The 14688-nt window shown below is 30.7% G+C and overlaps 1 protein-coding gene across 2 annotated transcripts in view; it reads right to left on the bottom strand.

Annotated features, from left to right (window-relative positions):
• Nucleotides 1–5271: 5271 nt before the first annotated feature.
• LOC143922520 (adenylate cyclase type 6) overlaps nt 5272–14688 on the bottom strand; it is a 335909-nt gene continuing 326492 nt past the window's right edge. For both annotated transcript variants that reach the window (XM_077445784.1, XM_077445785.1), the window contains 16 exons: nt 14007–14151; nt 13816–13925; nt 11229–11379; nt 10289–10386; nt 10133–10217; nt 9934–10053; nt 9714–9845; nt 9485–9642; nt 9253–9401; nt 8257–8366; nt 7952–8171; nt 7662–7793; nt 7164–7288; nt 6912–7079; nt 6136–6283; nt 5272–5990 (listed from right to left, as the gene is read on the bottom strand). In XM_077445784.1, the coding sequence (XP_077301910.1) occupies nt 5506–5990; nt 6136–6283; nt 6912–7079; nt 7164–7288; nt 7662–7793; nt 7952–8171; nt 8257–8366; nt 9253–9401; nt 9485–9642; nt 9714–9845; nt 9934–10053; nt 10133–10217; nt 10289–10386; nt 11229–11379; nt 13816–13925; nt 14007–14151 (2536 nt within the window). In that variant the 3' untranslated portion in view covers nt 5272–5505. The remainder of the gene's footprint in view (nt 5991–6135; nt 6284–6911; nt 7080–7163; nt 7289–7661; nt 7794–7951; nt 8172–8256; nt 8367–9252; nt 9402–9484; nt 9643–9713; nt 9846–9933; nt 10054–10132; nt 10218–10288; nt 10387–11228; nt 11380–13815; nt 13926–14006; nt 14152–14688) is intronic.

Genomic DNA, 14688 nt, shown 5'->3' with positions numbered 1-14688 from the left:
ATAATGTTTTAATCCATTTTGTATGTAGATTTCAAACTTGGTTGTTTTCTTTGGTGATATTGGTGCAGTTGTCGTCAAGGTATTGTGGTAGCCCTGCTGCGTTGACGTTTAGCTGTCAGATGAATGACATTTCCGCTTGTAACCTCTCAGAGGAGCCTATGAGTAGCTGATGACAGCCAGAAGAGTTAAATTATGAGAGTGGAAGATGATTTTATAAATAAAGGATCATTTAAATTTACAATAAAATATAAATTTAAATGACTTTAAATGAAATATATTTCTGTTACTCATGTTTGGCTTTTGTCTACTGAGTTTGATGAACACCTGATCTAGCCCTTTGTACTAATAATATAAATAAATGAACGCTGTCACCAAACTATCGTATATGTATAATAATTGTCTAATGCGTGAGTGAATTCAGCTTCTACGGTTTCTCTCCTTTCTCCAGGTTGCACTCATTAGACTAAATATTCTTTCGCAAATTAAAATGGAATATAGAATTGAAAGGATGTGGGCTGCAATTTTATATACATTATTGCAAGCGGAATGATCTTAAAAAACTATTGTCCATTTCCAAAAATTTGTTTAATAAACAGACATTTTCGTATAGAAGGTCAACGTTGTAAATAATTTTGTCAATTCTGCAATTGAAGAAAATTCGATTTTCATGTTTGGTTTAAGGACATGGATTGAAATTTGTTACTTTTGAAGTCAAACCATTTCTATTTACATACATTTTTTGTACATGTATAAATTTTGTGAAGTCGGGATTTTCAGAGTCAATGCGGGACTCGGGATTTGTCTGTTGAACTCGGGACAGTCCCGATCAAATAGGAACGTATATGCATAGGATGCAATAATGTGTTGTGAATTAATTAAAAGACATCGTTTTCAATGATAGTATTTATATGTGGAATATACCGATGGACATTTATTTATCATAGTGACAGTTTTACATAGAAGTTAAAATACAATTAAGAAAAATAAATAATTTGATAAATGAAACAAAGGAAAAAGACAAAATGTCATTCTTTTGTTTCTTACAAAAATAATCAAAATAGAAATTGAAATAATGCAATGTTTGTAATGCATTATTTCATAAATAATCACAGTTATAAATAATAAACTAGTTAAAGTAATTGTGAAAATTTAATTCTCCAATAGGTTGATCAACATACTGCTGGTATCACTGATCATAATTCGAAGAGAAAAATTAAATTTAATAAGATTAACAGCGATAATGCAAAAAAAGTTTTTATAAACAATAAAAACTGAAAAATTCAACGTCACATAAAATGTACATACATACATTACAATGCAAAAAAAAAATACACCCAGTGAAATTACTCTACTTGAAGATACATATATTGTAGTAATACCAGAAATACACAAGCCCATTTATTTTTTTTTAATAGTTGGTAATACATTAAGTTCACAACATCAGTTTATAATTTTAATCGTATATAGAGATTATTTTTTATTTTTTAATACATGTATATGTATGATGTATATTTATGACTAATTTTATAAAGAATAATATGTTCGCATCGCAAAATTCTTGGATAATTTCCGTTTCAGAATTGATATAGTATTCCACTAGCACACGTGCACACGTATCTTGTGACGTTGCATACAAGATGTATTCATACACTTTTCCATTTTTCACTTCACCGATCATCACATTTTCATATACAATATAGTTTAATTTTACTTTTTAACTAAATAATGATTAAATTAATACTCATATTTGTTTGGCATAAACTTTCATATTGAAGTATCACATTAATATTAATTTAACATACACTTATAAATTCTAAGACTTGTGATCCTTTGGGTTTGGTACAACATTAACACTGAGTAAGTTAACATGGAAAGCGATGTGGGGTATTTCTTTAAACCAAATATTACCGCATGCAAAACTAACTATTTGATAACATTTTGGATTTGGCGTAAGACAATATATATATATATATATATATATATATATATATATATATATATATATATATATATATATATATATATATATATATATATATGTATATATATATATATATATATATATATATATATATATATATATATATATATATATATATATATATATATATATAAATATATATATAGAAAATTATATATTATTATTTACTGCACGTCAAGTGAAGAGATTTGAACACAGAAACACATACATATATGGTTTTATTTTAAATACAACATTTCTTCTAAAACATATAGTACGTACACATATAATATAATGTAATTCATTTTTATTTTTAAGAGCATGCAACGTATACATTTAAATATATATATATATGTAACACTGAATATCAACACATATAAGTGGAATAAATAGATCCAGTGCAACTTTAAATGTACTTATAAAATGTACGTTATATATTTCTATAATATGTTTTTGAGAGGAGAGTTTAAGGGGTCTATAATATGTAAATTGTAATTGAAATGTAATTTCTTTCTAAAACATCAATTTTTATACTATTATGTATGTATATCGCTAAACAAGCAGACTGTGAGTCAACATAACATGTAAAATATCATGATATTCTTATATTAGACACGTTTGTGTGAATATGAAAAACATGTTCGGCAAAAAGAATAATATACATAATAATATATATATATATATATATATATATATATATATATATATATATATATATATATATATATATATATATATAATATACAATGATGAAAATTAAATGTATATTGTACTTTGACACGCATTAAATATGCGATGTACGTATACGTATATGTATGCTTTATATGTTCGTCTAAATTTTTTATAATAAAATCATAAAATTAAATAACTTTACTTTTTCATTGAAAATACAATATATATTTTTCTATGAATATGGGCATAAGTAATGTGTGTTTTAATTTCATCACAAGTTATTCGTCGCTTACCAAGTCGAATCTGTCGATTTGCTTGGAACTACAATTGGGGTCGCTTAAGCCACATTCATTATTAAATTTTATTAGTCTTTATAAATATGAAAATATGATTTCCTTAACTTCGAAAAGAAATATTTATTACCCTGTGGGATTTATGTTACGTGCGAAACTATGAAACATGATATTTTTCAAATAGAATTTCAGGTGAAAATGTTTTTTTTTTCTATATGTTTTTATATTTAATACATTATCTATAACATACGGGCAATGGTATAAGTGACATATATTGTTATTTCGATTTATTTATGTATGGAATAATTGACGCATTTATACCAAAGCGTTTAAATAGAACATTTATACATTTAACACATATGTAATATAATCTATAAATTTATTGTAAATAATTTTATTTACTATACCAAAAAGGACAAATCTTGATGGTTTTAAATTTGATAAAAATCAATCAAACAGATCAATATAGACGACGGAAGTATGAAACTACATAAGTACGAGGGTCTTTTTTTTTTAATAAGAATCGTTTGCATGTTCATATTAACAGTTTAAATTGACAGTAACTATTTAAATAACATCAATTTAAGTTGAAAGCTTATCGTTTACATATTTCCAAGCTTTTGAGTGCTTCAAAAAAATGTTTTTAGTAACATTTCTGACATTAATATTTCTTGAAATTTGAGTAATGGAGAAATGTAACAAGTCTATTGAATCAAACAAATAGTTATTTATGCAGTGCTCTGTATACACATGCAATGATTGAAAATCAGTATCGTCTTTCAAATCTTCGATCGTCGTTGATGGACTTATCAGTATTAGGCCAATTGAATATACACACTGTGCACGTCTTTCAAAATTGAACCGACTTAGAGTCACAGCTTCACAAAGTGATATTGAATATCAAGCGGTAGTCATGTAGTTAATTTTAAAGTTGTTAAATCACCTCACGGCACATTTGATATACAATAATAAAAATAAATAAACAAATAAATATCCATACTTAAAAATATACTCATATTATAATAGATAATAATAAATATAATAATCTGTAATTTAAATAAATTTATTTAAAAATAGTGTATGTATTGGTCGTAAGCACAAATACAACATTTATATAATATGTATATAACCGATTAAGTATTATCTCACTTTTTAGAAATTGACAAGGATTAAAATAATTTTAGGATTCGAAATATTAGATTGCACATCTTTTACAATGCACAATGCTTGGAACGGTTTAATCTCATCATACTTTACACTCAATCCATTCCCCGTCCAACACATCAACTGTAAATATATATATATAAATATACACATGCACATACAACCATCGCTTTCAAAATCACAGTAGTCACAGTGCAGTTTTTGCAAATTCACAAGCGATACAACCACGCAGAAGTTTGATGAGATTAATGCAAATTGTAACGTATTTTTTTTTAATGCATTAAATATAATCGCATGTCAATGTCAACAAATATATGAATATGCTACTATTTTCAAATAGCCATTTATAATATGACTTTAGTATTGTTATTTCAATATTCTCTATATTTTAAATTTTTTTTTTTTGGTAAAGAGATAGTTTACAAAAATAGTACATTTATAAATTAAATATGTATTAAAATAACTAGACTAATTAAAGGAATGATAACTTTTAACGTTTACGTTTCAAGGAGTGTTTGTTTCTGTGTGTGCATAAGATCTATACTATATAATGTTACAAGTTTGTTTCCAGTACGAAATAGCCAGGGTAAATTCGAGAATACATATGTAGTACTACTTCAGTCGCCATTTTGGAATTTTATATTAAATTGATCCACCATTTTATTAATATTATAAAATATGTGTATAATCTACAATACAATATATAATTTAAGTATTATATATATATAGTATAATTTAAACGTTGTATAGATAAATTGAGAGTGTATGACTATTGTAAAACAGACTTTACACGCCAAAGCGACAATGTGAAGCTTAAAGAGTATTAGAGTCAGAAAGTATAATATCAATGAACTTTTAAACAGTCTGAACATTGCATCACCGGGAGCAATGTTTTATCAGTCCCTGGCTAAAACGTCAAACATGACCAAAAATAAGTGTACACCTGTTTCGGTTGAATATTTGTATCTCCCAATGCAACAATACATATGTAAAAGCTCGTTAAATATCTCATAATGTTAAAATGGTCCTTAAAAAAATTGATCAATTGGTCAGTAAATACATAGATGATCATTATGGTTATATGATTGGTCACTGTCTTGTTTGATTATTGACATTTGTCAAAAATATACTACCCGGAAATGATTTTACTATCTATATTGTGATGTTTTTTTTTTGTCTTTTAGGTAAATTGTACATTTCAATCATTCAACTTTATATAGTAGATAATTGAATTGTCTAGCCGATTGTGTGTTTGCAAAAGACCATTATAACATATGAAGTGAGATAAATATGTAATCTTTAATTGATTAGTATATATATATTTTTTCAATTGATGTTATCGTGTTGGGAGATACCCATTACGTATGTATGTATATTTGTCAATGATATTAATGAGTTTTCCGAACCGAATTACACTTATTCGTAATCATCTTTAGGATCGGTCATGTCAGTCATGGCAAGTGGATTCTCAATGACGGCCATCACGTGCTTGCTTTTCCTGTCCAAATCCGTGCTCGAGTACTTCTGGCAGTGTCCGTTGACTGCAGTCATCGCCAACGGCAACGACTTCGAGGTCACACCCTTCAAGTCCTTCAACGGTTCAGATCGGTCCAAGGCAGCGTGGTCTAGAGCATTCTCCGAGTAGCGCGAGACCTCGTTTTCCACTTTGCAAATGTTGACGGTTGATGGCTTTGGAATGTCGCCGATGTTGTTCGGTATTGAGCGATATCTATTCTTCAGCATGTTGCTCTCCAATATGAAACCCTTCTTTTCGTTAGTCACGTTGAAGCTGTCGTGCATCGACACGGGTCTGGTGCCCTTCGACATTCGCTTCAGCTCGTAGCGTCTGTCGAGCATCGATATGCGGGCCAATTTAGCATCACTCTTGCTGTAGGTGACATCTGTAACATTTTTTCAATTGAGAGTATTTATAATGTACTTTTTTATTGGTTGTGGCTAATATTTATGAGAAATGCCCATTTTTTTACTTCCCAATTGGAAACCCTATATTGCAAATGATGACGACGATGATAATTAATTACAAACCTTGATTCGATTTTGAGGCAATGAGGTGCACTTCTTCTTCTTCGCTGTCTTCTGAAATTTCCACTTCTATTTTATGCTTATTCAATGTTTGGTCGAAATTTTCTTTGGTTTCCTTAGCGGTAGACGTTGATGCTATTGCTGCGGTTTCCTACAAAATCACATTTTTTAAATTGTTTTCAAAAGTAAAAAGTTCAAAGTTGAAACTGTCTATAACTTTTAAGAGCCTTTGTAATAATTCAAAACCAATTTATCATCATTTATATAATATCGCTATTCTGTCTGTCTGAGATAACGCTCGCCGTACTATATTAGTCGTTACGATTCGACATGTATGTATGTACGTCACAGCTAAACTTCTGCCAAAACGTATATATGAATACAATAACAAAAGAAAAAAACTTCTACATATACTCTTTCCTACAAATGTTTCTGCTTGGCAGTGAATTTACTGCTATCTATTGAAAACTTATGTAATTAATTAATTTTTCTATTGGTGTTTTATATTGTTTACATGTAGGTAGTTAGTTTTTACCTTTTTTTTTTTAGTTTTTACAATTAAATATATTTAAAAGGTATATGAAAAAAATTCGACCGCGCAGGGATCAAACCATGACCGACACATTTCTTTTAATTTTTTTTATTTAATAACTTAATATGCCCACGACCATGCGATGATATGTCATCGGGTACAAGACTAGTACTACATACATATGTATATAAAAATGTATGAAAAATATGCATGGTGATTTTATAATAGTATTGAAACATTTTTTTACCTTATCGGGTTCGGGTACAATATTGTTGGGAGACTTTGGCATTTGATTTTTGGTATGTCCGTTTAGAAAGTATGTGACCATATCACCTTTTCCCTTTACATTAATTGTTCCGCGACAAGTCAAAAGGAATCCTCTTTTGCTTAAAATCTGATATACCTCTTGAGTGACCTAAAGAATAAACACTCGTACACACATGGACCCAATCAACATTATATATTTATATATATATTCATACTATATTTAATATTTCACCTGTATTTCATCGAGCATTCCAGTAGTATCCATGCGGCTGGCAACGTTCACGGCATTTCCCCAAATATCATACTGCGGCTTTCGCACGCCAATCACTCCGGCAACAACTGGGCCAATATTTATACCTATTGGGTAAAAAAAAAGAATACTCTCCCATATATGATAAAATATAATAAAACAAACCTAAACATGCACATGCTTAAAATATAATCAATCAAACATTTATTCAGAAGGATGAATGTTCGTTTAATTATGAAACCTCATTCAATACAGCAATAATAAAAAAACTTCGCCTGTTAAAAAAAAAACGCAAATTAAAATGCGCAATTGAATCAAGTACATACACACGTATATATTATACCTATACTATAATTCGCAGCGCAATAGCAATGATTATTGAAATAATTACAAAACATTTCATATGTATAGAAACATTACACAATCTAACAACGCATATATGTATGTATATATCAAAAATGTCGTTTCATTTTGTATTACCTATTCTAATCCTAAAGTTGTTAAATGAATGCTCGTTGACATTGTTCAATAGTTCTCGAATTCTCAGTGCATAATCGGCCATGGCGGTGACATGACCGAATCCCAGCATGTCCCGAGTCTCTTGAGTCAGACCTGTAATTGATTTAATACACCAATACATAAATATGTACACAGCTTCAAATCATCAGAGGCAAACCGTAATCAAAGCATATCGGTACGGTAAAGTTTCATTCGATATGTACATCTATGTACATATGTAATAGCGTTGAATTTGTTATAGATTTGTATACCTGAGGCCGCCATGTATGTAGCACCTGTGCTTTTGATTTTCTCAATGCATTGGAATTGTGTCTCTGAAAGGAGCTCGTCGAAGTCGGCTATAATCTCGTTGAGAAGTCTAAGACATTCAACACCCTCGTTGTTGCCCTCCAGTTCAATGTAAAATTCGGAAAAGTTAGGAATCGAAGCAAACAGTATGCATACAGATTCACATTGTTCGTGGTAAAGCTCCTGAAACGATGTGAAAAATTAGCAATGTCATTTTAAACATCTCTCGTTCCTTATTCGATGGCTTATATTGTAGAGGAATTCTTACATCATTGTTTTTGTCGTTGTTCAAAAAGTGCTTTGCTACATGTGCCGGAAGTATGTTGCCAAGGAGTTTGCGATTGTATGTTTCCAAGTGTTCCATTTCTATCTTTTCCTCTGCAATATTAAATATTTATTATACAAATCGTACAAAATCATTAGTTTATCGGTGATTATTTTTGATATATTTATTGATACATTAGTTGAAAAGCTCATTCAAAACTCAATTGATAATAACTAAAGCCCGGACCCAGAAGGTGCCGCGTATTGTTCAAATGTTGTAAATGCATTGTTAAAGGTTTTCCGAACCTTTTTTTACAAAGGATTACTTTTTTACAACCTCTAGCGTAGGTTGGATTGAGGATCCAAATGAAAGGCCAAAATCACTTCAAAGCATTTATGGAATGATTCAGAAGGTTCACACGAAATCAGCGCTCGCTCCAGAATAATCTGATATAGCCTAAGTACCTCCTTGTAAAGGACAAGTTGCTCACCACAGATTCCCCGATTCGTTTATATATCTATTGTCTAGGCACGTACAGTTTGAAGTGAGTCTCACGTTTTCGGGTTCTGAGAATTCTAGCGGCTATTTACTGAGTCCCGTTAGGCCAATTAGGGGGTCTCCTTTGTTAACCCCCGAATGCACTTAGGCAGCGGATACTCTCACGTTACAATATTTTGATTAGTTGGAATATATTGAGGAACTTAAAGAACTGAGGAACTTAAAGTTGAACTGTATTTTCTGTTGTAATATATTTTGACCAGTTGGAATGTTATTCGCCATATGAATCAACTTATGTGGGTTAGACGGAATTGTATATTTCAACTATTCAAAATATATTACAACTAAAAATACGCTTTCAACGCTTCTTGCTTTTGACTTATACCCACTCGGTTTCAATTATATTCATCGCTTTTGATTTATACCCGGTTGTATAGAATTAATACACATTTTGATTACATCTTCAGAATTTTTATAATGTTTGTAATGCAAATAATTTACCTTCAGCCTGGAGTTTCCAGATAAAGTCTAATCTGTGCGATGTTTCCGTTTGTTGAGAGTGCATCACTAACGCTATAAAAAGTGAGAGAATACCAGTTACGCTCATAAAAGTTGTGCTGGCCTTCCATATCCAAACGAAAATATTTTCACTGAAAAGTTCAAAAGCAATTTTAAACGATTTTTTTGTTATTTTACATGTACATATTTGGTTACAGTTAACATTTTAAATTACGGCGATGGTTCTAGTTCGAATGAAAATTGATCTCTCAGGACAGAAATAGCCATATAAAGGCTACAGATGACGAGCAAAACGATTGTTCTCAGTTTTGTTATTAGGATCTGATGAACGGCGCACCCGCACATCACCAAAAGAGTCAGCGGTAAGAATATCTGAAAAGAATTTGAAATAAAATTAGTTAAATAAATGAAATTGTACAAGTGAATAAAAATAGTAAACTCACTTCTTCGGTAAGATTCAATTTGCAGCTAAAGTCCAATTGATTTAACTTGAATATGAAATCGGTGTAGGCTATAGCGGTGTTATTCGGATTATAAATCTTTTGCTCGCAAGAATTTTCAAATAAGGAGTACATCTTGATTAATCAAAAAAGAAAAAAAGTTTAAATAATTATTCGCAAACGTGTATTTATATATGTATATTATTTCAAAATGAAAGCTTACCATGAGTGAATCGATGAGCCAATTGATAGGGAATACAGCTAATATCGACAACATTTGAGCGACGACTCTGCTACTTTCTAAATAGTTAATTAATAATTTGAGAACTTTGGGGTAGTGGGCCTGTAATCAGAATCAATATTGATTAAAATTTCCCACGTGAAATGTGTAATTCTTTAAAATATTATTATATTTTACAAACCGCATGTTTCCTTGCAAGTACTGTAGTACATAGTAATACATGAACGACAGTGAGTATAATCAGGGTCAGTATATTATAAAATGTCCTGTGGAAAGTTTTATATTTGAGTACATTTAAATTATAAATATATATGAGTGTGTTATGAATAGTACTCACTTGGGAAACATTACAAGTTGAACAATTGCGAAAGCCATAAACACAATAAGAGAGGATAAGAAGTAAGACCAGACCATGGCATTTCTTTCCATTATGAACTGAAATTAGAACATGTTGTTGAAATACATATGTATAATAAGAGTTTTTTAATGCATATTCATTTCCGAGTATGGCAGATTTCACCATATTATTTGCATTGTAGGTGATCATATTTCCCAAGACTCAAAACGGGATGTTCCTCAAAAAATTGAACTTACATTTCTAATGTATATGTACCAGAACGTACATTTCTTTAGAAAAATAAAATGAAACATCATAATAATAAACCAAATTTCTTCTGACTAGAAATCGTAAGTGAAAGTAAGAAGAGGCTAGTAAAAAATGAAGTATACAATGTTGTATTTTTAATTATTTAAATATAGTTATGACGAAAAAATAGCACAGAGCGATTATTTTAAATTCTTCTGTGCATCAATGGACGGACAAAACGCGAAAAATCAAACAAGTTTACGAAAACAATAGGACGAACGTAAAGCACATAATAAATGGGACATATGGTCACCTTACATATAGTGAAGTTGCCTTGAGAAAAGTTTTTATGTTCAGTAGTTCCATGTTCTCCTTTTTCGATAGTTACATATATCATGATTTTAGGTTGGATTTTAGTGTAATAAGTACAACAACTATGTATGTACTTATTTTCAGATGAAATGTGGCAAACTTTGATAGAAGGATTGATTGATTTGGATTTTATAATCATTCATTGTATGTAGGTAAATAAATTATAATGTATTTTTCGATTTTGATTAAGATTTGAACCCATGACCTGTCAAACTGGTAAATAATTGCGTAACTAGTTATATAGCTATGCTGCGGTTAAGTAAGAATATTATTATTAAAAAAATATATTATTATTGTAATTTTGTTTTGTTGCTAATACCTGATTTTCTATAGCTTTATTTTTGAAAGCCAGAGCAAACCGTTCATTTTTCTGTTTTTCAATAGATCGTGCATCGATAGCTCTCATTAAATATTCATTTACTTCATCGTCGGAGTCCTTCGCTTCCATATTTTCTCCAAATCCGATGCGGCTGAAAATTTAGAAAAATACTTTGGATTTAATTCCACTTACAATATTTTTACGGCTAAAAATACATTTTTTTCTACTGAATTTATTTACTTATGTATATTACAATTCTCGGTAAAAATCTTTTGGTGAATATTCTCCAAACCGAGAATTTTCGAGAATATTCTTTTTTAGAGCATCTGGAGGGCTTTTATACTATTAGCAACTTATGTATTTATATGTAGATCTGGATTTTTAGTGTTAATGGTAACTCGCATTGTTTATTTACCAATTTTTATCGTTTCTAATCTTAATGAATTTACGATTTCATATTATGTAATGTGTTTTAAAAATACGCACTGATGTGAAATAACAAATAAAATACCCAAACTCATACAAAAATTTCGTTGAAATCTATGAAAGTATATTGATACATTCATGTGAACGTTAAATATGAGAGAGGAAATGAATAAAAGTAATTATGTTTTAAAGAATGATTACATCAGTAAGCTGGAATAATTTCTTTGGAATATATTCACCAAAGAAATAAGAATGTGTATAATTTATTGCTTCCAGGATCAATAAGCATTGTATTCCTGTGAGAATTTCGCGGGAAACGTTCGTGATGGTAATGCGCATATGTTCAAATGACGAAATGACACATTCATTGTCGTCAGAATGAAAAAATGTCATTCCAGACATTCTAGAAAGTCCTATTACTCCTATTAGGTTCTGAAAATAGATAATAATCTAGAGCTGTTTTATAACCAAGAAAAAAGAAAATTCTCGGCGAATAATCTTTTGGAGAATATTCTCGAAATATTCTCGTTCTCTGAGAATGTTCTCAACTTACAATACTGACTAATATTACATACATCATCATCATCATCATCTACAGCCGCTCACTATCCACTGATGGATTAAGGCAACTCTCGTTCATCGCACCCCATACATTTTCTTAATTTCATATATTCATCTTCCCTGCGGTCTTCCTTTTACCCTTTTGCATTCTCTTGGGTACCATTCTAGCGCTTCTTTTGTTCATCTTTCATCCATTCTTCTAACCACGTGGCCCGCCATTGCCATTTCAATCTCTACTTTATACACTATGCCCACTACCCTTGTCATAATTCTCACCCACCCTGTCTTTCATTCTGGTAATAACGAAGTAAATTAAATGTTACTTCGTTATTACCAGGGTTTAAATTTACGATTTAGTTGTATGTACATATATTATATGTGTATATGTACATATATTTACAGGGCTTTAACGCGGTGGAACGGCGTTCCGGCACCGCTTTCTTTCAGCATTTTTTTGTTTCAAACGAATATTCTTTATAATATAATTTGAATATGATCTTTCCCAATAAAAAACTTGACAAGAAGTGAGTTCCGGCACCTCTTTTTTTAAAAAAAAAGTATATGTACTGTATATGTACATATATATGTATGTATATATCTTTTCACGTAAACGTATCATAATGCGTTTGATATGTATGTATGTATATGAGTCATTATATCTGAAAGTGGAAGAAGTCCAATTTTCAGTTCCAAAAACACTATTTCAGTTTGACTTAATTTTCAAATTTTTATCACTGCTTTCAATTCGATATGTCCAGAATCTCAGATATTTAAAATAATATTTAAAAATAAAGCCACCAGTATTTTTAAATATTGTACAACGCAAAACAATAAATTTAATGTTTTGTGAAATATTTCACGAATTGCTTACGCCCAAAACTTACAAACGCTTACGCCACTTTCAAATATAACGGCTCATATATTAAAAATACCTGACTTGATTTTGTAGATATAAAGAATGAAAGATTTTTTATTATTTTAATTTTACTATAGAACCAAAAGAAACAGAGCGACAAATTAAATTTTAAAAGTTATTATTACACTATCAAATGCCATATATTCCATATGTCAGGACTGCAACACACGTGTATAATGAATTAATTCGCATTTTAATAATGGTACCGTTGCTTTGAGAACCAAATTTTATAATAATGATTATTCGTTTTATAAAAAATAAACGATTCATAAAATTGAATCGCCAAAATACTTTTTAGCATTTACAGAACTAAATTCGATTGTACGTACGTATAATATGTACATATGTAGATAAGATTTAATCATTGATTTTGCCATTTGTTTGTCATTCGGTGTGTAGCTTCAACTCTAAACGATTTGGACATGGAAATATTATACGTATTCATATATACATACATACATACATACATACATACATTAGAGTGGCCCTCATTTTGCTACAACTACCTACATACATACATATGTATGTAGAAGTTTAGTTTTAGTGGGTCGCTTTAATAGACATATATATATATATATATATATATATATATATATATATATATATATATATATATATATATATATATATGTATCTACATATGTATGCATGCAGTGCATTACCGTACAAAATGTGCATTTTAACCTGTTGTTTTGTCTTCCGTGCTGCGATCCGTGACCCATCATCCTCAATTCCTTCGCTACGTTTCCAGTTCCGTTTCCGGAGCATCCCTGCTGCTGCTGCGGTCTCAGATCCTATAAAGGATGATATATAATATCAGTCAAAGCTACCGACAATCGGACTTTCGTTTCTGTTTGTTCACGAGTGTAACTTACTGCGCGACACGCGCCATCGGGAACGATGAGGTATGTCTCGATGTTGTTGTCCTTCAGGTACGAGTTCCTCTCGCCTCCATTGCCCGGTTCCACTACGTAATCGTCTCCGAGGCATTGAAGTGTCTCTTTGGTTATATGCACGCGCCTGGAAAGCATTGTTTGTATTTTGAGTCAGTTTGAGTATTTTAATTTTGACGTACACTTTTAGGGTGAAAGCACACAGCGATGAACGGCACATCATGTGCATGGCTCCCCGCTGTGGGTGGTCTCCTACATTTATTTAAATATGGGATACACCGTTATCGATCACTGTCAAACAAGGATACAATTTTACCGAAAACACCTCAGAGGGTCATTTTGGGGGAGGGGGGGGGGGGTGTGCTAGGCGTTCCATGAATATTTTATTTTATTTTTACATAGATATATACCAGGAAGACAGGAAGACCCCAATGCGCCTTCCTGGACAATTAATTACAAACAATGCAGCATTTTATTATTACATAAATCACTGTATTCCCAGAAGCTGAAGAACTCGAACAATTAATTAATTACAGAATTAATCCATTGAGACATCTATGGATTTTAGATTTGTACATATGTACAATAACGATCTCCGTGACGGGCCGGAATGTGAAATTACCGAAAACGCAAATATCGGAAGACAAAGATCGAAAATCGAAAG

Source organism: Arctopsyche grandis, chromosome 2 (assembly GCF_051622035.1).
Source record: "Arctopsyche grandis isolate Sample6627 chromosome 2, ASM5162203v2, whole genome shotgun sequence".
NCBI classification, from domain to species: domain Eukaryota; kingdom Metazoa; phylum Arthropoda; class Insecta; order Trichoptera; family Hydropsychidae; genus Arctopsyche; species Arctopsyche grandis.
This window is presented reverse-complemented; position numbering and strand designations above follow the sequence as displayed.